This window comes from Strongylocentrotus purpuratus, unplaced genomic scaffold (genome assembly GCF_000002235.5).
Source record: "Strongylocentrotus purpuratus isolate Spur 01 unplaced genomic scaffold, Spur_5.0 spur5_scaffold_16, whole genome shotgun sequence".
Classification (NCBI taxonomy): Eukaryota; Metazoa; Echinodermata; class Echinoidea; order Camarodonta; family Strongylocentrotidae; genus Strongylocentrotus; species Strongylocentrotus purpuratus.
This window is the reverse complement of record NW_022145601.1, coordinates 11,321,464-11,346,125: the sequence shown is the minus strand read 5'-3', so window position 1 is coordinate 11,346,125 and position 24,662 is coordinate 11,321,464. Positions and strand designations below refer to the sequence as shown.

The window sequence follows — 24,662 nt, the reverse complement described above, 5'->3', positions numbered from 1 at the left end:
TTGGATTGAGACATCGTCAAAAAATTGGGTTAAAAAGAAAATTGGTCTGAGAACTATGTTTAGGATAAGGCTTAAATGAATTAGAGTATACCTTTATTATTTTTCGAGAAAACTCATTGAATGTTTGTTTTTTTGCGAAAACCAAACGACAGGTGCATGTCGGATTAAAACAACCGTAATTATGGTGCTATGTTCATGTTGTCCAAATAACGAGCCATAGACCATGGATTAAAGGGTGATATGGAACAGATTGAGCCTGTTCCCTAATCACTGATGTCTGTGTCATCATCTTCCATTTGATCCTTCCGAGGATCAGCTGACTTTGTTCTCTCAAACGCATAGTTCTCGCAGAGCTCTTGACAATCCCTACGATTCATGCGTTCGAACGCCTTAGTCAAGTCTCCAAGGTTCCGAATCTTCTTTTGACTCTCAGCAAGAACGAGTAGTTCTTCAGTCGGATTCTTGCACTGCTCCAGTGATTGTATGTAGTCTTGAAGTTCAAGCTGATTGGCAAGACCCCTCCAGTCATCAAAAACTGGGCTTTCTCTGTTCAACCGGCAACGCAGCTCATGCTGTAGCCTAGGAGGTACTATGGAAGCAATTGGAACAGGGGCAGGGGCAGCAATATTTCCATGAGGATTATTCCCTTGGGGATTGTTGATGACTTTGATATTGTTGACGTTGATATAGACGTTTCCAGTACGCTGGTTGATATTTCGATCTGCTGAAAGTCCTGGAGCGAATTCTTGGACAATGTTTTCCACAAATGCTGGTCGGTCTAAGACTCCCACTTTCCCCTCTGCTGCAGAATCTAATGAAAGGACGGGCTCTGTCGATGATGTCGGAGCTTAAAACAAAACGAACAAAAAGATGATATGACGTAAATCAATTACATCGTTTAAATTTCCGTAGAGCATGTAAAGGAAATAAGCGTATATCACAATAATGCGCTTCTCAAGGGCTTTTGATATTATTACCCCGGTTAAATTCCAGCAACCTTTTCAGGTAACCTGCCCACTTATTACACATGGATCGAGTGTAGCGTAATTATAAACAATAATGTTTTGCCAAAGGATTTCGTTCGCTACTATCTGTAACATAACATCAAATGTCACCTCAAAGATACGATTGATTGAGGAGATAAGATAAATTTTTGGGAGAAATAATTGACTTTTTTGTTACAGAGCCCAGGACACACCTTAATATTTTAGCTCCTTACCAATTGCTCCTCTTTCTGTTACCAAATCATGTGTGACTTGGTAGGCATGTTCACTTGGCGGTGACTCTACCGATGGCGGAGTCAAAGGGCTAGGTCTTGTAAGTGCTTCAGTAGGAATACCTCCGTCTGAAATAAAGCAACGTAAAAAAAAGCTTTTAAAAATGATTAAACCAGACCCCGACTTGTGCTGTAAAGAAATCTGACTGATCCGTTATCATCGCAAGTCGACTGTCGAATTATATTGTATTATTTTGGTTTATTGAAATCATTGGGATAATATCATGGAACATGTAGTGTTGAGATGAAATTGTTCAATGTACAGAGTAAAAATCATACGATATAAAATATACATCAATAATATAGTAAAGAATATGATTTAAACCAAAGGAGTTAAAAACTGAGGCGCGATAGCTCAGTCGGTAGAGCAGTGGTCTCGTGATCCGGTGACCCGGGTTCGAAACCAAGTCGATGCGCTAGTGCCCTTTGGTAAGGCATTAATCCTCATTACCAGGTCCCTCGGGAGGACCTAAAGCCGTCGGCCGTCTGGTTGCTTACTTACAAGCAGTATGCTTTCTTAGCAGTCAGGTAAAATAACGACCACCTCATTCAATTACCACATTAAAAAAAAACAAGGCAAAATTCAAGAATATAGGCCGCAGTAGCGGTTCTTATGTCCCTCCCCCTTCCCCTAAAAGTAGCACATGTAGAAAACGAAGACCCCTATCCCTGCTACCCCCTCCCCCCTCCTGCCCCTCTCTCCCCCCCCCCCCCAAAAAAAAAAAAAAAACAAAAACAAAAACAAAAACAAAAAACAAAACAAAAAACATATACATATGTATTCCTCGAGAGCCGCTCCTGATAGGACATAGTCTTACCCTTTGTGTCTGCAGGCTCAGGTGATGTTGAACCTATCGTTTCAAGATCATGATGCTCGCTTCTCGTCAGCTCTTCTGAGAACTGAGATGCTGATGATACAATAATCAATCAAAATCAAATCAGAATAGCACAAATATATGGTTAGTTGCTCGATTTCGTTCCAATCGTCTCTTTACAAGAAGGAAATTGTTTCATATACCAAGCTCACCGAAATTCCATTGAATGCGTGTTATTTTACATTCCTGTTTCATTTGTACCCATGACGGTTTAGTGAAACGATGCCCTGCATATCAAAAGGTTTGTGTATGAAAAAACAAAAAAGAGAAAAAATGTATTAATGTTTATCTTTAAATCTTACATTTGGATGATCTCCGTCCAACATCAGTTGGTTCAGCTTTGCCTTTGGACGATGCAGTTCCTGTCGGAGTTGATTGGGGATTTGGATTCTCATGCGGCACATCTAAATCATGAATACATGATATCAAAGTAATGAGAAGCGATTAGCCTAAAATGATAATTATTCCAACTTGGAGTCACTTGCCACGGTGCTTTAGCTACACTAAATGAAATGTTTAGCATTGCACGTAAACATAATGTGCATATGATATATATATATATATATATGTGTGTGTGTGTGTGTGTGTGTACAGGGTGGCCCAAAATATAAGCACTAGCATACTGGTACTAGCAGTAGTATAATCTTTCCAAATATCCAAATAGCATTTTGTCCGGTATCAATGAAATTGCGTTTTATAAATTCGGATAATCGGACGTCTTTCTTACACATCTCATTAATAATTATCTTAATTGAAAGAAATAATGTTATGAAGTGTTACGTTTGTGTTTAATCTGACGTTTTGTTACAGCTTGTCCGAAGATCAGGTAAATAACCATTCCTGAAACTGCGCCAGAATACGATCTTCTCTGCCAGCACTGCCAGTGGAGGTCTTTAAGCCCCCCCCCCCCCACCCCCTCCCTCCCCCGAAAGGAATCAATGCTCTTGACATTACCGTTGTACTGTACTGGAAAGATGATCTTCTTCGTGATTTTTTGCTTCAAGATGAGAGTGACGAGAACTCCGGATACTACTTTTTCACGTGGCTGAAGAGTGAACGGCATCCGATGGGTAGTCATGTCAAAGAAAGCACATTCTTCAAGTTCCTAAGAAAATCAGAGATAACCATCAATTAATACCCTACGAAGTTATAGGGAACGGTGCCATAGTCGTAATTTTAAAGTTATATCATGAATTATGACCCATGTTTGAATCGAGTTTCCTGAAATTATATTATAATGAGATGGTGTTGTGCAATGAACAGTACGCTAAAGAGAAAAGTTCATAATGTCGGTATCGCTTTAAGAAATCTCTATATCTTTGGTAATGCAAAAGATATATATTAGGACCTACAGAATAGGTAACGGACGATTTGTTTGTCAGGATAATTTTCTTCGGGGGAAACAACAGTAACAATTATATTGGGATTGTTACCTCTTTTGACACTTCCTCTTTGTTTTCTAGATGTCTGACAGAAAGGGGTCCTTTTCCCCAATATACACAGTACTGCTCACCAAGAAAGGCTACCTGGTAGTCTCGTATGGTATCCTACAAAAGGTTGAACATATATGAATCAATATTGAAATAATAATAATGACAATAATAGTAATAAGAATATAGTAATTATAGTTGCAATAATGCCGCTCTTCCAGAGGGCACTGCAGTGTACTGCAGCAAATGAAGGTAATCAAATACACTGAATATTTACTTCAAGATGTGAAACGTTTATCGGGTTTGAATATTATATCTGTGATTTGTTTTATATTGTGTGTAACCGCCCCCGTCCCCTCCCCCCCCCCTACCCCTCCGTGTACGCTGCCAACTACTCAGAAAACGTTAGACAAGTATTGACATCGTAACCACTGGAAGACCGGGGACACAAATAAAAGTTATTTCAATGAACATGGTAAAACAACTTTCTGTCCTAATTCCAGCGTTTGCTATACAAACAAAAACAATTATTATATATCTTAGTTGCATGGACTTACTAAAGGATTTCCTGTCTAATTTAACATTCATTTATATTCAATAAATTTTAAAATGGACTTCAACTTCTTATTCAGCTAAAACTATACCGAACCGTTAATTTATGATAAATATACCTCTTTCATGCCGCAGAAGTCGTCTTTAATGACGAGATAGATGCGGTTTAACACATCTCTGTATGTTGACAGGGGAACGTAAGGCGTACAGATGAGCCGTTTACCGATGAAGTATCTCCTGATTAAGGAAATAATCCACCATTCCGAGAAATGGTCCAAGTACAGAGTAAGGTGATTCTTTGCGACTACACACCGAGCAGCTTTGTCAGAAGCAGGAACTATCCTTGAAAATTCATCAGACCCTTTAAACAAGACGGGCACAAAAAAGGGGACCGTGTTAATTTTGTTACGTAGTGAACTGTCATACTCTGGGATTTACTTTTCAGAAATAAAGTATTTTTGTAACTTTTGCGGGTTTACTGGGGAGCCTTGTTGGAGGGTCATTGTTTTACTCATGAACAATGACATTAAAAAATGTCAATTGCTTTTTGGTGATTGGCTATTAACAAAATGTTTTATGCATTAAATCAATACTCATAATTCCCTTCGATCTTTCAAAACGAATCCTGAAAACAGCGGCTGTATATAAACTGTGCGATTTATAAGTTATTCAAACACAAAGACTGAAACAATTTTTCTTTAAGTGAATTGTTATTCTAATAGAATTTGATCATGTAAAACTCAGTGAATAAAAACATTCTCAGAGGAATATAAACATTGAAGCGAGGTCATGTGATACCAAGAAAAGTAGGGTAGAATTAATTTTGTGTGAAGATCTCTGTCATAATTGTGATGGGGTCGTCGTGGCAGTCAGGTGCTCTCTGCACTATCACAACAAGAGATAGGAATTTATATGGAAATATGGGATCTATGGTAATATGAAGATCTTACCAGTTCTTCGGGTGTATAGCACAATTTCTGCCTTGTCTGGGTTGCTGAAAATAGCGCTATGTGAGACCGTGACTTCCACCGGAGTTTTAAACTGAAGACCAGGAGGGGATAGCTTGAGCCCAACTGAGATGATAACTTCGTCTTTTTCCAGCTTTAAGTCAGGTGGAATGGTTGTCAATGCTTCTGCTGTGATATATTTGGCTCTGTCCACGTCGTCTGGTGAAATTGGAACCTTGATGCTGTACTCGTCCAGACTTATAATCTTTGTCTCTTCTGTGATACTCTTCCTCGAGGAGCTAGAGCTGTCTTGTGGACTGGTAAGATATGGATCGTATGTTGGGGAGTATGGGCGGGGCATTAAGCTAGGGAGAGCCTTACTACCAAACGTACTGCGAAGGTAGTCATAGTGGTCCTCTTCAAACCCAATGAATGGCTTAACAATCTTTCTTGCTTCTCTATTTAAAAGAAAGTCATGTATATCCAGATAGCCACCATAAAGAGCAAGGCCTGAAGGTGTCCAGTAATCATCAGCAAGTCTCCACAGGTCTGCCCCTTTACTAACGAGGTATTTGACAATATCAAAATGACCCGCGAATGCTGCTATGTGAAGAGCTGTTAACCCATCTTTATCACCAATTTCAATGTCTGCTCGTTTGTTCACGATATACTCGACGACTTCAAGATGGCCTTCTTGAGAAGCACGATACAAGGGTGTCCTGTCGTTTTTGTCTGTTTTGTCAAGCTGTGCCCCTTTCCCAACGAGGTATTTGACGATATCAAGATGTCCCTTGAATGATGCAATGTGAAGAGCTGTTATCCCATCTTTATCACCAATTTCAATGCCTGCTCCTTTGCTCACGATATACTCAACGACTTCAAGATAGCCTTCTTGAGAAGCACAAGACAAGGGTGTCCTGTAGTTTTTGTCACATATGTCAAGCTTCGCCCCTTTCCTAACAAGGTATTTGAAAATATCAAGATGACCCTCCAATGATGCTATGTGGAGTGCTCTTAACCCGTCTAGCTTACAGTTATCAATATTTGCTCCTACGTTCAGTAAGACCTCGACAATATCCAAATGGCCTCTTTTTGTTGCAAGACACAAGGGTGTCGTCCCACTCCTGAGTGCTTTGTCAACCTCTACCCCTTCGTTAACGAGAGCTTTGACAATTTCAAGGTGTCCACCAAATGAGGCCAGACTAAGTGCGGTCCAACCATCGTCAGTGCTCCTATCCAGCTCCGCTCCTTGACTGGTAAGATATTTCACTACATCAATATTACCAGTTTGTGATGCAGTATGTAGAGCTGTACATCCACCTTTACCACACATGTTAATGTTGGCTCCTTCTGTCAAAAGATACTCTGCAATGCCAATATGACCACCGTCTAATGCAAAGTGAAGAGGTGTCCAGTCATCACTAGCAAGTCTCCCCAGGTCTGCCCCTTTACCTACAAGATATTTGACAATATCAAGATGACCTTTGAGTGAAGCTATGTGAAGAGCTTTAACTTCCTCTTTTTCACCAATTTCAAAGCCTGCTCCTTTGTTCACGATATACTCGACGACTTCAAGATGGCCTTCTTGAGAAGCACAATACAAGGGTGTCGTGCCGTTTTTGTCACATTTGTCAAGCTGTGCCCCTTTGCTAACAAGGTATTTGACAATATCAACATGACCCTTGAATGATGCTATTTGAAGAGCTGTAAACCCATCTTTATCACCAATTTCAATGCCTGCTCCATTGTTCACGATATACTCGACGACTTCAAGATGGCCTTCTTGAGAAGCACAATACAAGGGTGTCCTGCCGTTTTTGTCACATTTGTCAAGCTGTGCCCCTTTGCTAACAAGGTATTTGACAATATCAACATGACCCTTGAATGATGCTATTTGAAGAGCTGTAAACCCATCTTTGTCGCCAATTTTAATATCTGCTCCTTCGTCCACTAACAGCTCTATCACATGAAGATGGCCTTTCTTCGAGCATAAGTGAACCGATGTCTGTAGGTAAGCATCAACCACATTCACTTTTGCTCCATGATGGGTAAGCCATTTAACCGTTTGCAAATGTCCGTTTTCCGAAGCAATGTGAAGGGGTGTCTTGCCAGATGCATCCGAGCAGTTTACATCAACTCCATCAGAATCTTCTGACTTGTCTTCTGAGCCGATTAATGATTGTATCTTCAGGACGTCTCCTTTTGCTGCTGCTGAAAACAGCGCCATGTTGAACGTAATTCACACCAACAACGTTTTTCTCGTATTATTACCGTGATCTCCAAACTTCATGCTACTTATTGTCATTGGACATTGAACTACTGAGTAAATTAGCCCGTACCCTTTAGTAGCGATGATATTTGGTCTATTCTGAAGGAACAATCAAGCGACGTGTTTATATGAAAGCATTCTACAAATTGGACTTTGCATTCATATCCATATTCGGCTCTAAATGTCTGACTACTGTACAGCGTATTACAACAATACCATACAATTTCCTAAAATATATCTGGTTTCTGATTTGCGGGAAAAAAAGAAAAAGAGAGAAAGAGAAAAAAATATGGTCTCTATCATCGCTTTTCTTTAACACTCTATAGATTGTGAATTTGCTGTAACCTGTTGATATAGAGTACTCGCTTCATTTTTCTAGAATTGGCAGGATATAAACCAAATTTGTCAGTATCATCAATTAAGCATTATAAGATGCCAACAAGGTGCTAACTATTCGTCTCTCTTCATGTACATATGCACTTCATTCCCGACCCCTTCGCTCAAAATTCATGATTTTGCAATATTATTATACTTTGTTGGTGAAGAAGATGAACTACCATCCTCGTTTTTGAAAATGAGTTCTTAAAATGAAATAGAGAAATTTAGATTCACGGATTGTTTAACTAACAGAAGATGCCAGACCGACAAAAGACCGGACACACTCATATATTGCCCCGAATTGCCGAGAATCGGTCGATTTGAAGTCGGTTTTCGAGGTATGATTAATACCTCAGTCACACTGGCAAACCGACTTCGCACCGACTCCAAAAAAAGGGTCCAAACGGACATATTTATGGTCTCTGTGGATTATGTTATCGATTGTCTGGTCTGGTCTGGGTGTGGATGTCTTTGTATTTTATTTGTTGTAGTACGTATTACAAGATAAGGTTCACTTCTATTTTTCTCCGAGGATCTTTTTTTCGGTGGACTACAATTACTTAAATATCACCTTTATTTTCTAATCCATGAAGAAGAGAAATTATGGTTTGTTATTGTGTTGTCGATCAGAATATATCATTGTTATAGTGATGGACTTTGAAAAACTATCTCTTTCTTGAACTTTTCTTTTTTATAAATGTAAAATGAATCGGGGGCGGAAAGAACAAAAACTCTCAGATATTTTCTTAGTGCAAGGTTAAAGATGCAGATATTGTGTTGCTAGAAACATACAGTACTTCTGATAAAATACATGTAGTTTAATGTGGGATGGGAGTTGGTATTTCAGTCATGATAGTACTTAACAAAGTAAAGGTGTTCTTGTGTTGATTAATTCACATTTAGATTTTAAGGTTCTCTCTTTAATTTCAGATCAAATCAGGAGATACATTCTAATGAAAGTTATTTAACAGGGTTTAGAAATTATGATACATACAAATGTATATCTACCAGTACGAGGAAAGGTGTTACAAAGGCTAGAGTTGTTGCATGAATTTGAAGGGGTTTTGTATAATACGGGTAGGGGAAATGAGATAATTATAATAGGAGGATATTTTATTATGATCAGTAGTCTGGTATCGGTCTCATTTATTTGATTGAGATATAAAGTGAGAAAGGATTGGTCACACATAAACATCAACAATGAAATCGGTCTGTGTAGAATAATGTGTAGACCAGTTCGTAATTAGCACATGGTTCGAATCACCTCAAACATCCACATATATTCTAACTTCTGTACAAAGTAACCTAAGTCTCCCAGTGTCAAATTGTGTATACAAACTGGAGTAATGGATCCGAGAAAGTCGTTGCTGAAGGCTCATTTGTGGGTTCATCTGTGAGTTGAAATACCCTAGCTATACCTTTAATACAGTATTCCGAAAATCAGAAGTTTTCAGAATATCACCCCAACATGTATTGCTTTATGGAATGAAATATATATTGCCCCTAGAATCATTGCCAAGAATCGGGTAATTCTCTAAAACAACCAGCAGCTACCTACGTGCAATTTAATTCTAAGAGCGTATACTGATTAGCGTTTACTTTGTTGCCAAATACACACACGCATGATACATGTAATAATCTCAGCAGTTTATTCTTTTTCTGTCAAAATTATTTGTGTATGAAACCCTTGACTGATGAAGCATTGAGAGCTCAACAGAGTGAGTCAGAAAAATTGTCCCACTTTTTAAAAGTTGTATTGTTTGAGGTATGAATATTTAATCGTGGATTTCATGATATGTCTTGATAGAGTTATCCTCCCAGTACATTAAGGTACCATTTTCATTTGAATGTCTTCATGCATGACTGAACATCAGACATTGTTTACAAGACTGCCGTATCTCACTTGCGCCAAGTAGCAAGGTGAGGAATACTATAGTGTTTTGAACACAGACTGCCAGACAGACAAGGCCCACCCAAACTGTTACTTTTTGACGGGAATACCTCTCGTACGGAAAGTTGAGTGGCCGCTGTCCTCTTGGTGCGTATTGGCGAATGTTGTGCTTCATGATGATGATGATGATGAAGATTAAGATGATGACAATGATGATGATGATGATGATGACATGATGGTGGTAGTGAATTTGTACTAAAGGGAAATATTGTCAGGGCTATGCCACTTAAACATTCAACGATCTTGATAAAAATAATTGCTTAATCAGAAAAGGGGAAATTATGAAACAATTGTAACGGTGTGTGCGTGTGGGTTTGCATGTGCTTGCGTGTGTGTCTGTCTGTCTGACTGTCTTTGTTTAATGCACTGTTTTATTCCTCACCCGGTAACTTGGCGCAGGTGAGATCTGGCAGTCTTGTAAAGATTGTCTGATGTTCAGTCATGCATGCAGAGATTCAAATGAAAATGGTACCTAAATGTACTAGGAGGATAACTCTATCAAGACATAGCATGAAACCCATGATTAAATATTCATACTTCAAACATTACAACTTGTACAAAGTGGGACATTTGTTCTGACTCACTTTGTATAGGACCGCGTTCCAGTCAATGCCCTTTTTGAATGACTGGTATTCTAACGTCATTGGGTGTGCAAATATGTAATTACTTTTCAAACTGAGATTCTCACAATATATTCAATTTAATTCGATTAAATTTATTTTAAACACAAATGAAAATACATATCATATAAAATATATAATGTAATGTGCTATCCATAATACATTGTATATAGGAGTGCCCCATGGAAGAAGGCACTAAGGAGAAAAACAGAAAATCCTGATATTTTTTAACACAACAAACGAAAGAATTGTCCACGAATACGGTCCATTGACCCAATTGCCAATTTGAGATTCGCATATAGATTTAGAGATATCATTTTTCAAATATTAATAACTGCTTTATTATTTGACCGATTTATTCAAACGTTTGCAATCATGAGTTTCTTTTTTGTTTGCTTTCACACAAAATTAATGAACTGATAACAAAGGAGCACCTATCATACCTATCTATAACGAATATCATCATGATATACATAAAAGTTCAATTAATCCAATGCAATTAAAAATATATATGTACATAAAGTATACATAAACAGTTTGATAAGTATGAAGAAGAATAAACGTCGAATAAAGGTAACATAAAAGACGAACCCCTTTGTAATAAACGTTTGAATGAGAAGGATCTCAGTACGCAAAACGTAATAATGTTCAGTTTTTTTTATGAGGGATCCCCTTTAATTTGACAGATTACTTCCTTCCTTAGTTGTCTTCTTTATAACGATTTCGTCTCTCCAATATATATTTTTTGTTTTTTAATGACATTAAAAAAAAGGATACTCGCATATGAAAGGCAATAAAATCGCTGGTCTTGCCTTGCTCCTGCCCACAGGAGCTAATTGTTTTAATAATCTTAAACAAAATATTCAATTTAACACCTGTGGTTCCTTCTAGATACTTTCAAATGTTGAATTCATTTCATTTGATGTGATTTGAGTTGATGTTAATTCACTTCCATATACATGTACATCACTTTTCTGGTTACAATCCTGTCAATGTTTATTATTCTTATTAGATTTTTGTATTTGATAGATTTATTTACGAAAAGCAAATAAGTACCATTTATTTCATACATATTTATATGTACAAGAAGAGAAAATATTGGTCGGTAAAAATGGGCGGATAAAAGCATATGTGCTAGTTAACCCTAACGCCTTATGCACAGCTCAAAAATGTATTTTGTACAAGTAACTTTCAAAAAACAAAACACAAACAAAGAAATTAATGTACTATTGCAATCAATACTATATAAATATATAACTTTAACAATGTCTTACAAAATACTAAATATAATTGTTGTACACATACAGACTATTTGCATGGACTTTTTATTCATGATTTGTTCAACAAATGTGTTGTAACATAATCTGACATTAATAGGTAATCAAGTAACTAACCACAAGAGACAATGGAAATCGACCATGTGTCGTTCTAAATTTTGGCAGACGTAATTGTTAACCTTCTGTTTGCCCTGTGGAGTAACTATACTCTCTCTCTCTCTCTCTCTCTCTATATATATATATATATATATATAAATATATATATACTCTATACACTATATATCAACATATGAGACAAACTTCTATTAAACAGATCAAAAATGAAAGCAGTTGAGCTGTATGAGTAATTCACTCTCTAAATGAAAAAAAGCACGAACTGCTATTTTCTGTGAATACAATATGCTTCTTTATAGGCTAACCTTTTTGATTCCCCACACCTGTGTGGTTTTATCCACGTTTTATATGATAATGGATACTCTCAAAGTACGCCTAGGAACGAAATGATGCAATCCTGATACACTGATTTACATAACGATAATGACTATTCCATGGCAGACGTGTATCATAAGTGGCAACATCAACCTCTTTGATTTCCTCTCCAGCTATGTTCAGTTTACCATTTAATACCTCTTTCTACTTATCAACATGAAATACGTTTTCATTCAATTGATTTTTTTTTTAGCAATGCAACCATTTTTCTGTGTGTTGCTCATTACTTCATCCACATAAATTTCGCCCTGATCAGCTGGAAAAGTATAAATTATGTTAGAATCATCGGCAAACAGCCGCAAATCGAAATAATTAGTTACTGATGGCAGATCAATTATACATATAAAAACAGAGTTGGCCCTAGTACTGATCCTGGTGGAATACCATATCGTATCTTATTCCATTCAAATACGTTTGCCTACTTTGAACAATATGAGATCTGCTACTGAGATAGTCCTTAAACCATGCAAGAGGTAAACCTCGAATGCCATATAATAGAGTTTAGCTAGTGAATAATGATTACCGAAAATATTGGTCGGTAAAAATGGGCGGATAAAAGCATATGTGCTAGTTGACCGTAACGCCTTATGCACAGCTCAAAAATGTATTTTGTACAAGTAACTTTCAGAAAACAAAACACAAACAAAGAAATTAATGTACTATTGCAATCAATACTATATAAATATATAACTTTAACAATGTCTTACAAAATACTAAATATAATTGTTGTACACATACAGACTATTTGCATGGACTTTTTATTCATGATTTGTTCAACAAATGTGTTGTAACATAATCTGACATTAATAGGTAATCAAGTAACTAACCACAAGAGACAATGGAAATCGACCATGTGTCGTTCTAAATTTTGGCAGACGTAATTGTTAACCTTCTGTTTGCCCTGTGGAGTAACTATACTCTCTCTCTCTCTCTCTCTCTCTCTATATATATATATATATATATATAAATATATATATACTCTATACACTATATATCAACATATGAGACAAACTTCTATTAAACAGATCAAAAATGAAAGCAGTTGAGCTGTATGAGTAATTCACTCTCTAAATGAAAAAAAGCACGAACTGCTATTTTCTGTGAATACAATATGCTTCTTTATAGGCTAACCTTTTTGATTCCCCACACCTGTGTGGTTTTATCCACGTTTTATATGATAATGGATACTCTCAAAGTACGCCTAGGAACGAAATGATGCAATCCTGATACACTGATTTACATAACGATAATGACTATTCCATGGCAGACGTGTATCATAAGTGGCAACATCAACCTCTTTGATTTCCTCTCCAGCTATGTTCAGTTTACCATTTAATACCTCTTTCTACTTATCAACATGAAATACGTTTTCATTCAATTGATTTTTTTTTTAGCAATGCAACCATTTTTCTGTGTGTTGCTCATTACTTCATCCACATAAATTTCGCCCTGGTCAGCTGGAAAAGTATAAATTATGTTAGAATCATCGGCAAACAGCCGCAAATCGAAATAATTAGTTACTGATGGCAGATCAATTATACATATAAAAACAGAGTTGGCCCTAGTACTGATCCTGGTGGAATACCATATCGTATCTTATTCCATTCAAATACGTTTGCCTACTTTGAACAATATGAGATCTGCTACTGAGATAGTCCTTAAACCATGCAAGAGGTAAACCTCGAATGCCATATAATAGAGTTTAGCTAGTGAATAATGATTACCGAAAATATTGGTCGGTAAAAATGGGCGGATAAAAGCATATGTGCTAGTTGACCGTAACGCCTTATGCACAGCTCAAAAATGTATTTTGTACAAGTAACTTTCAGAAAACAAAACACAAACAAAGAAATTAATGTACTATTGCAATCAATACTATATAAATATATAACTTTAACAATGTCTTACAAAATACTAAATATAATTGTTGTACACATACAGACTATTTGCATGGACTTTTTATTCATGATTTGTTCAACAAATGTGTTGTAACATAATCTGACATTAATAGGTAATCAAGTAACTAACCACAAGAGACAATGGAAATCGACCATGTGTCGTTCTAAATTTTGGCAGACGTAATTGTTAACCTTCTGTTTGCCCTGTGGAGTAACTATACTCTCTCTCTCTCTCTCTCTCTCTCTCTATATATATATATATATATATATAAATATATATATACTCTATACACTATATATCAACATATGAGACAAACTTCTATTAAACAGATCAAAAATGAAAGCAGTTGAGCTGTATGAGTAATTCACTCTCTAAATGAAAAAAAGCACGAACTGCTATTTTCTGTGAATACAATATGCTTCTTTATAGGCTAACCTTTTTGATTCCCCACACCTGTGTGGTTTTATCCACGTTTTATATGATAATGGATACTCTCAAAGTACGCCTAGGAACGAAATGATGCAATCCTGATACACTGATTTACATAACGATAATGACTATTCCATGGCAGACGTGTATCATAAGTGGCAACATCAACCTCTTTGATTTCCTCTCCAGCTATGTTCAGTTTACCATTTAATACCTCTTTCTACTTATCAACATGAAATACGTTTTCATTCAATTGATTTTTTTTTTAGCAATGCAACCATTTTTCTGTGTGTTGCTCATTACTTCATCCACATAAATTTCGCCCTGGTCAGCTGGAAAAGTATAAATTATGTTAGAATCATCGGCAAACAGCCGCAAATCGAAATAATTAGTTACTGATGGCAGATCAATTATACATATAAAAACAGAGTTGGCCCTAGTACTGATCCTGGTGGAACACCACATCGTATCTTATTCCATTCAAATACGTTTGCCTACTTTGAACAATATGAGATCTGCTACTGAGATAGTCCTTAAACCATGCAAGAGGTAAACCTCGAATGCCATATAATAGAGTTTAGCTAGTGAATAATGATTAAATGTGTCAAAGTTGCTTTCTTAAAATCGATGAATATTTCAAAGTGAATATCACTGCTTTGTTCTTGTAAAAGCAAGCAATGTTATTATATTGATACAGCGAAGCATATTACAAAAGGGTAAGCGTTTACACAATAATGGGTATAATGTACTCCAAATTGAATAACGTTTACGCAATATTGGGTAATAATTTACCCAACAAACATGCATATTTCTTCCTTGACCTATGTTTGGTCACTTTTATAGGCCCGAATTGTACAAATATTTAAACCTGACGCTGAATTCAGACTTTTGTCCATAAAAGCAAGTTCAAAAATGAAATTGGTCTGTGATTCTAAGTTTTCTTTTAAACATGATTGTTATACCCTAAATATGGCTTAAATAAATCAGGGCAATACGGACCTTAGAGTATACCTTTATTATTCTTCGAGCAAATACAAAGGTAGTGTTTTTTAAACCAAATGACAGGTAGCTGAAAGTAGTTGAGCTGTATGAGTAATTCACTCTCTAAATGAAAAAAGCACGAACTGCCATTTTCTGTGAATACAATATGCTCCTTAAGAGGCTAACCTTATGTTGCTTCCCCACACTTGTGTGGTTTTATCCACGTGTTATATGATAATGGATAATGTCAAAGTACGCCTAGGAACGAAATGTTGCAATCCTGATACACTGATTTACATAACGAATATGACTATTCCATGGCAGACGTGTATCATAATTGACAACATCAACCTCCTTGATATCCTATCAAGCTATTTCCAGTTTACCATTTATACCTGTTTTTACGCATACTACTGATGAACATGATATAAGTTTCATTGAACTAGTTGAAGTTTGTTTATAGCAATGTGCCAGTTTTTCTGTGTGTTGTAAACTACTTCATTCACATTAATTTCGTACTGGTCGGCTTGATAAGTATGACTTATGTTAGAATCATTTGCAAAAATAACAGCAATAAATTGAAATAATCTGTTAATGATGGCAGATCATTTATATAGTTAAAAACAAAGTTGGCCCTAGTACTGATCCTGGTGGAACACCACATCTTATCTTATTCCATTCAAATAACGTTTGACTACATTGAACAATATGAGATCTGCTACTGAGATAGTCCTTAAACCATGCAAGAGGTAACCTCGAGTGGCATTATAAGAGAGCTTCGCTAGTAGTATTATGATTAAATGTGTCAAAATTGCTTTCTCAAAATCGATGAATATTCCAACAGTGAATCTCACTTCTTCGTTCTTTTAAAAGCAATCTTGATGCAGCGAAGCAGATAATAAGAGGGTAAGCGTCTACACAATAGGTATAATGTACTCCAAATTGAATAAGGTTTACGCAATATTGGGGAATAATATATCCGACAAACATGCATATATTCTCTTTAACTAATGTTTAGTCACTTTTATAGGTCCGAATTGTGCTAGTATTTAAACCTGACGCTGGATTCAGACTTTTGTCCATAAAAGCAGGTTAAAAAAGGAAATAGGTCTGTCATTCTAAGTTTTCTTTTAAACATGAATTTTATACCCTGAATATGGCTTGAATAAATCAGGGGAATACGACCTTAAAGTATACCTTTATTATTCTTCGAGCAAATCCAATTGTTGTGTTTTTAAACCAAATGACAGATAGCTGAATTATTAGTGGCGGACTACAACAACCATAAAGTGCTGTTTTGATAGGTTGTCCAAATAACGAGCCATAGACCCTGGATTAAAGGGTGATATGGAACAGATTAAGTCTGTTTTCTAATCACTGGTGTCTGTGTCATCATCTTCCATTTGAGCCTTCCACATTGTTCTCTCAAACGCATAGTCCTCACATAGCTCTTGACAATCCCCACGATTCATGCGTTCGAACGCCTTAGCCAGGTCCCCAAGGTTCTGAATCTTCTTTTGACTCTCAGCAAGAACGAGTAGTTCTTCAGTCGGATTCTTGCACTGCCCCAGTGATTGTATGTAGTCTGCAAGTCCCATCTGAATGGCAAGACCCCTCCAGTCATCAAAAACTGGGCTTTCTCTGTTCAACCGACAACGCAGCTCATGCTGTAGCGTAGGAGGTACTATGGATACTTTATAAGAGCGTGTAAAGGAAATAAGCGTATATCACAATTATATGTGCTTGCAAAGTACTTAATATATTATTAACCCGTTCAAGTTCCAGTAACCATTTCAGGTAGCCTACCTACTTTTACACATCGGACAAGTGTAGCATATATAGATTGATGTTTTGTCAAAAGGGTGTTTGTTCGTTACTATCTGTAACATAACATCAAATGTCACCTTAAATTTACGATTGATCGAGGAGATAAACTTAATTTTTTGGAGGTACAATTGACATTTGTGTTGTTACGGAGCCCAGAACATGACTTTATCTTTCAGCTCCTTACCAACTGTCTCTGTCTCTGTTACCAATTCACGTGTGACTTGGTAGGAATCTTCACATGACGGTGACTCTATCGATGATGGAGTTAATGGCCTAGGCCTTGTAAGGACTTCAGTAGGACTACTTCTATCTGAAATAAAGCAACGTAAAAAAAGCTTTTACAAAATGATTAAAACCAGACTTCGCCCTGAGTTGTAAAGAACTCTGACTGGTCCGTTATCTTCCGCATGTTGCCCCTCAAATTATATTGAATTCATTTGGTTTAGTGACATGATTGAGATAAAATCATGGAACATGTAGCGACAAATTGTCAATTGAAAGAGTAAATATTATACGGTTTAGAAATACATTGATAATACATTACAGGATATTTTAAACAAAGGCCAATTACAAGAAAATAGGCCGCAGAAGCGGTTCTAATGCCCCTCCCCCCCCCCTTCCCCCAAAAGAAGCACATGTAGAAAACGAATGCTAGAAGACCCCACCCCCTGCTACCACCTTCTCTTGCCCCCCCCCCCCCCAAAAAAAAAAAAAAAAAAAAAAAAAAATCATATGTATTCCTCCAGTCGTGACCGCTCCTGATAGGACATAGTCTTACCCTTTGTGTCTGCAGACTCAGGTAATGTTGAACCTATCGTTTCAAGATGATGCTCGCTTCTTGTCTGCTCTACGGGGAGCTGAGATGCTGAAAATACAATGTTCATTCAAATTCAAATCAGAATCGAACCAGAATAGCAGAAATATAATGTCATTTTTTCGATTTTGTTCAAATCGTCTCTTTACAATTATGACATTGTTGCATATAACAAGCTCGCCGACATTCCATTTAATGCGTGTTTATTTTTACCCTACATATTTCACTTGTACCCATGAGGGTTTTGTGAAACGATGCCCTGCATATCAAAAGGAAAAATAATATTATTATATATTTTTTAAATCTTACATTTGGGAGTTCCCCGTCCTACATCAGGTGGTTCAGCTTTGCCTTTGGACGATGCAGTTCCTGTCAGAGATGATTGGGCACTTGGGTTCTCATGCGGCACATCTAAATTGTGAATACATTATATCAACATGATTAGAAGCGATTATAATTGTCTTAATTATTATTTATATAGGCCTATAGACATAAACAGGGTGGCCCAATATCAACGGAATACCAAAATTTCAATTATGTTGGGTCAAATTCAGTGGTACAAGCAGTAGTATAATCTTTTCACATGAAAAAAATGATACCAGGATCGACAAAACTGGTACAAAATTTAATTTTGTTTTCCTGAGCATACATCCGGTATCAATAAAAATGCGTTTTAAAATTCGTATAATATCATGTCTTTATTACACAAGTCATTAAAAAGAAAAATGTTTGTGTTAAATCGGTTTTGTCACAGCTTGTCCGAAGCTTGGGCAAATAACCATTCCTGAAACTGCCCCAAAATACGATCTTCTCTGCCAGCACTGCCAGTGGAAGTCTTTAATCTATTCCCCTCCCCAACAAGAAATCACGCTCTTGGCATTACCATTGTACCATACTTGGAATGTGATATCCTTCGTGATCTTTTGCTCTAAGATGAAAGTGACGAGAACTCCGGACACTACTTTTTCTCGTTGCTGAAGAGTGAACGGCATCCGATTGGTCGTCATGTCAAAGAAAGCACATTCTGCAAGTTCCTAAAATTGTAAAAGAAATAACCATCAATATTAACACCCTACGAAGTTATTGGAACTTTACCATGGTTCATTTTAATTCAAAAGTGATACCATAAATTATGGCCCATGTTTGAATCGAGCTTCCTAAAATAATATTATTACGAGAACCAATTAGTAACCGCAAAGTAGTTTCATGCATTGGTCCGCGTGACGTATTAATGAAAGCCAGTGTACTAGAAGCACTACAGCATTATCCCATCTAGCGTCATCTCGAGTAAGCTGTAGCAGTATGGCCCACTACGCAGGTAGCCAGTTCTGTTAGTCAGGATATTTTCCTTCGGGAGAAACAACAGTAACAATTATATTGAGATTCTTACCTTTTTTGTCACTTCGTCTTCGTTTTCCAGATGTCTGACAAATAGGGGTCCTTGTCTCCAATATACACAGTACTGCTCACCAGGGAAGGCTACCTTGTAGTCTCGTATGGTATCCTGCAAAAGGTTGAACAGATTGAATCCATATTTGAATGTTTATATTAGAATGATAATGACAACAATAATAATAACAATTGCAATAATTCTGTTCTTCCAGAGGGCACTGCAATATACTCCAACATTTGCCAGGTTCTCGGATACACCTGGGTGGCAAATGTGGATTAATGTCTTGTCAAAGAACGTCACAGCAAAATTCAACATGAAAGAAGGGATCGTGAATATCATTCAGGTTTACGCCCCTACATCTGCACATAGTGAACAAGAAAGTGACCTTTTCTATGATGCACTCCAGTTGCATATCCAGAAGGTACCTAGGAAGGAGAACACAATTGTCATAGGTGACCTTAATGCAAAAGTAGGAGCAGACCATGGGCACCAACTTTGGGCAAGTATGGATTAGGTCAGATCAACAGAAGAGGGGAGAAACTTCTGGAGTTCCGCATGTTACACGGAATGGCAGTGTGTAACACCTACTTCCAACACAAAGAATGTAGAAGGGAAACATGGAAATCCCCAAGTGGACATTACAGAAACCAGATAGACTTCATTATTACCAAATTAGAAAATATAGAGACGTTCCAGAACTGCAGATCGTACTGCTCAGCTGACATTGGGTCAGACCACAATCTAGTATTGGCTAATGTGAAGTTCTCACCCACAAAGACCAAGCGAATGAAGAGCCTCCCGAAAAGCTATGATTTGGGCAGATTTAATGACTCTAACATTGTATAAGCATTCAAAGCCAGGATTGGAGGTGCCTTTGAACCACTAGATCAGCTCCCGGACACAGATGTGGATGAGCTGTGGAAGAAATTCAGAGATACAACCAATAATATCTCAGAGGAAATTGTAGGCTTCAAAAGGTCGAGACAAGTTAAAGGTCTCCCAGAGGAGGTTTGTAAGGCCTGTGAACAAAGGAGGAAAGCCAGAATCCTCATGATGAATAATCCCTCGGCCTGCAACAAGAAAATCTACTTAAAACTCAATAAAGCAGTATGAGGTAAGTATGAGGTGAGGAAGTGGAAGAAGAAAATTCTTGACACGGAGGTGGAAGAGATGGAATTAGCTCACGCAACGAACAACAGCCATGAGCTCTTCAAGAAGGTGAAGAAACTATCTGGTGAGAGAGACAAAATGCAACCTGCCGTGAAGAACAAGGACGGCATCTTAAAGACTGCTCCTGCAGACGTGTTGAAATGCTGGGGAGTACATTTTAGCGTTCACCTTAACACGCAATTTCCAAGGGACGAAAATGCTCTTCTGACCATACCTGACCCACAACCTACAGATAACCCAAGTGAACCTTTCACAATTAAAGAAGTAGAGACGGCAATAAAACTATTGAAGAACTACAAGGCCTGCGGGTGGGACAAAATAGCTGCCGAAACTTGAAAGGCTGGTGGAAAACCAATGAGACAACTCCTGCTCAAAATAATAACTGCAGCATGGTCGGAAGGTGTAACCCCGGAAGACTGGAGCAAGGGTCTTATCACTCCAGTATTTAAGAAAGGAGACAAGCTGGATCCATCCAACAGAGCTATAACTCTACTCTCCATACCCGGGAAAGTTTTCTGTAGAATGGTCCTCATGAGAATACAGGGAACTATCGAGAATCATCTGACTGAGGAACAATGTGGATTCAGAAGTTGTAGGGGCACCACAGATGCTGTGTTTGTCGTTAGACAAATCATCGAAAAGGCCAGAGAAAGAAGAATACCAATCCACTTGAACTTTGTTGACTTTAAAGGTACTATGTCCCATTTGAAGGCAAACAAAAAATGAAAAGGTTAAGTTCCAACGGCATTTGAAAGATAATACTAAGTTAGAACTTCCCTAAAAAAAGGGGGCTTGAAAATGTCGTTAAGTTGGACAATAACGACTATTGTTGTTGTTGTTTGGTATTATCGGCGTTTCATTCTTTTTTAGAATATTTACGCCTTTCACTTTTTTTTTTTTACTATTTGTAAATTCGTACTCTTCTCTTTTTTCTTTTTTTTTGATAATATAATCGCAGATCTACTGGTCCATGAAAAACCCCTCACCGCAATTGGCACCTTCCTGCCAGACCGGCACGGTACATTGCGCAATCTTCTCGGCCATCATTGGCCTAGGCAACTCTGGTGCCGGTGAGAGGATTCTGGGGCAGATCTTCAGAGTCTCTTGTTTGGGATTTACCGTCCTCAATCCGTCTTTACTCTTTCTTTCCTTTTCTCTTCTAGTATTTTTCCTTTTTTTGTAAAACCTTATTTTTCTATCAAAGTAGGTATCAACATTTTAGAGCATTTGGTTGTCGTGCGATATGTGCAAAAAAAAAAAATAGTAGGAACACTCAAAACGCCTCGTTCTACGAACGAAGCGGATCAGTGCTCTCTGGGTCGCACTTTCTGTACAACTATTAGCTGTCGAATCGACTTAAGAGCTATAGAGCCAATAAGTAATAGTCTTGATTTTCAGACCATTGTCCCGAATGATCGTACGTTTTATGCTTCGCAACGATTAAATCACTTTAATTTTGGTCATTACAAGAAGTGGGTTATTGATGTAGACAAAATGCTGATGTACCCTGTACAGCTCATTTTATGTATGTTATAACCAAAGAAGAAAAAAAACTGTCAGTCACTCAATAGTATCTGACAGCGAAGTCTAGCAAGTAAACGGGTTTCCTTGCATAATTTGAATATTAGGACACTGCTAACGTTTAAATTTCACAGATAAGACATACATGACCTATTCATAATATCTGCAAAGTTCTACAGAATTTGATGTTGGCTGCAAAAGGGACATTGTATCTTTAAAGCAGCATTTGATACCATATGGCGAGAAGCTCTCTGGAAATGTCTACGTTCCATTGGAGTGGACAAGTCCTTACAAACAAACCAAATGCTCTGTTATGGTGAATGGAAAGATAACTGAATGGTTTGACGTCATAACTGGGGTAAGACAAGGCTGCCTCCTCTCTCCAAGCCTCTTCAACCTATTCCTGAAATATGTGATGAAGGACATCCAACAACTAAATAGTGGAATACAGATGGGTGACATGCGTATCAACAACATCAGATATGCAGATGACACCACCCTTATGGAACTCATATTTGAAAACCTCCAAATCTCAACAAATGAACTGCAGAAGGCATGTAGAAGATGGGGTATGAAAATCAATGCAACAAAATGCAAAGTCATGACAGAGGATCAACAAGATATTTCACTTAACAACACCAACATTGAGAAAGTGGAAAATTTTGTCTTTCTCGGCAGCACAGTTCCTTCCATAGAAGAGGACGTGAAGAGACGTACAAGACTGGCTGCTTGGGAATTCGGAAGACTGAAAAGTGCCATCTGGTCCAACCAAGATATTTCTAGGAGACTCAAAGTCAGGATATACAGAGCACTTATCTTCCCTATTGCCACATATGGAGCAGTATCCTGGACTCTCCGAATGTCGGATAGAAATAAGCTTGAGGTACTTGAGGTACCGGACCATCCTTGGAATTCACCTAATGGACAAGATAAGGAACGAGGAGATCAGGCAGAGACTGAATGTCCCAAGCACCATATGCGAGGAAATAACCAAACGTCGCTTGAAATGGTTTGGCCATGTTTTACGCATGCCGCATCATCGCCTATCATACCAAGCATTCCAGAATGACTTTAATGGACGCAGAACACGGGGACGCCCTCCAAGGAGATGGAAGGACCAGGTTCAATGCGATGTGGGATTACCCACACAAGAGGCAGAGCGACGAGCCCAGGACAGATCAGACTGGAGCATGATTTCTCGTAGGGGAGCGAGGGGAGGGGGCACACCGCCCTATGCATCTAAGTCAAGTAAGTCAAGTAAGGCAATGAACGTAAACGTTAGCGCCGGGCTGGCATTCGAACCCTCAACCCTTGGATTCAGAGTCAAGTGAATGAACGAATATACCACGACACCTCCACAAAAATAGGTGATGAATTTTGTATGAATCTCGAACTGATTAATTACTTCAATATGTAAAACGTTTATTTGGTTCGAAATTATTATATCTGTGATTTTTCAATATTTGTTGTTTTTGTGATTTGGCTTAGACGAAATTGGAAGCAAAATGATGAATTCGATAAAGACCGAAAATGAATGACCAAGAATGACAATAACCTTCAAAACAACTTCCAATCAGCCTACAGAGAAAAACACAGTGTTGAGACTGCCTTCTTACGAGTGCAAAATGATATCCTCACCGAAATGGATAGTGGAAAAGTAACTGGGCTAATTCTGCTCGATCTGAGTAGTGCATTTGACACGGTCGACCATGTTATACTCCTAGAGAGACTTCAGTCTATGGGCATTGGTGGACAGGCTCACCAGTGGTTAACATCTTATCTCTCAAACAGATCGCAAAGGGTTTGTGTACGCAGTGCTGTCTCTAAGACAGTTCATCTTGGCTTCTCTGTGCCCCAGGGATCGGTACTTGGGCCACAACTCTTCAACATTTACACTCTTCCCCTTCATGATATCATCAAGAGGCATAATCTCAAGCACCATATGTATGCTGATGACACGCAGATATACTTTTCGTGTTCTCCCACACAAGGGGAAGTTGATGCCTGGATTGCTCGTGTTGAAGCCTGTATAAGTGACATTAGGAATTGGATGAAGGAGAATTACTTGAAGCTCAATGACGACAAATCTCAGGTTGTTATGCTGGGTTCCAAGCAGCAACTCGCCAAGTCGGTAACCCCCTATCTGAATATTGGTTCTTCATCAATTACTCCAGTGAAGAAAGTTCGAAATCTTGGAGTTATTTTTGACTCCAATATGACCATGGAGTCGCAAGTATCACCAAGTGTTAAACTTGCGATCCACAGTCTCCGCAATCTCCGTGCTATTCGCAAGTATCTCACCACAAAGGCGGCTGAGCAGCTTGTGCATGCATTTGTTACATCCCACATCGATTGTTGTAACTCTTTACTCTATGGCATCCCTATGTCTCAAGTTAACAGGCTCCAGCTTGTTCAGAATGCTGCTGCCCGTCTCGTGACATATACACGCAAGTTTGCCCACATCACTCCAGTCCTTAAATCCCTGCTTTGGCTTCCTGTTGAACATCGTCTCACCTACAAAATCCTTCTGATCACATACCGTGCCTTGAAGTTCTCCTCGCCAC

At 37.9% G+C, this 24,662-nt stretch overlaps 2 protein-coding genes across 2 annotated transcripts; both read right to left on the bottom strand.

Moving 5' to 3' along the window:
* Positions 1-263: 263 nt before the first annotated feature.
* Positions 264-2,989, bottom strand: LOC105441374. Its single transcript, XM_030987372.1, has 5 exons — positions 2,950-2,989; positions 2,454-2,555; positions 2,095-2,184; positions 1,220-1,345; positions 264-847 (listed from the first exon to the last, which is right to left on the bottom strand). The coding sequence occupies exons 1-5, from the start codon at positions 2,987-2,989 to the stop codon at positions 264-266; spliced, it is 942 nt and encodes a 313-aa protein (XP_030843232.1).
* Positions 2,990-6,469: 3,480 nt separating this feature from the next.
* On the bottom strand, positions 6,470-7,307 carry LOC115924661 (ankyrin repeat domain-containing protein 39-like). The gene is made up of 2 exons (XM_030987371.1): positions 6,933-7,307; positions 6,470-6,532 (listed from the first exon to the last, which is right to left on the bottom strand). The coding sequence occupies exons 1-2, from the start codon at positions 7,305-7,307 to the stop codon at positions 6,470-6,472; spliced, it is 438 nt and encodes a 145-aa protein (XP_030843231.1).
* Between the last annotated feature and the right edge of the window lie 17,355 nt (positions 7,308-24,662).

Excerpts from the sequence above, each read along its gene's own strand:
- LOC115924661 (XM_030987371.1), bottom strand. The coding sequence starts at position 7,307 with ATGGCGCTGTTTTCAGCAGCAGCAAAAGGAGACGTCCTGAAGATACAA. Across the intron at positions 6,533-6,932 it reads TTGATATTGTCAAATACCTT|GTAAAGGGGCAGACCTGGGG; the intron begins GTTAGCAAAGGG and ends AATATCTTGTAG.
- LOC105441374 (XM_030987372.1), bottom strand. The coding sequence starts at position 2,989 with ATGGTTATTTACCTGATCTTCGGACAAGCTGTAACAAAAC. Across the intron at positions 2,556-2,949 it reads CGGACAAGCTGTAACAAAAC|ATGTGCCGCATGAGAATCCA; the intron begins GTCAGATTAAAC and ends TTCATGATTTAG. Across the intron at positions 848-1,219 it reads AACAGAAAGAGGAGCAATTG|CTCCGACATCATCGACAGAG; the intron begins GTAAGGAGCTAA and ends TTTTGTTTTAAG.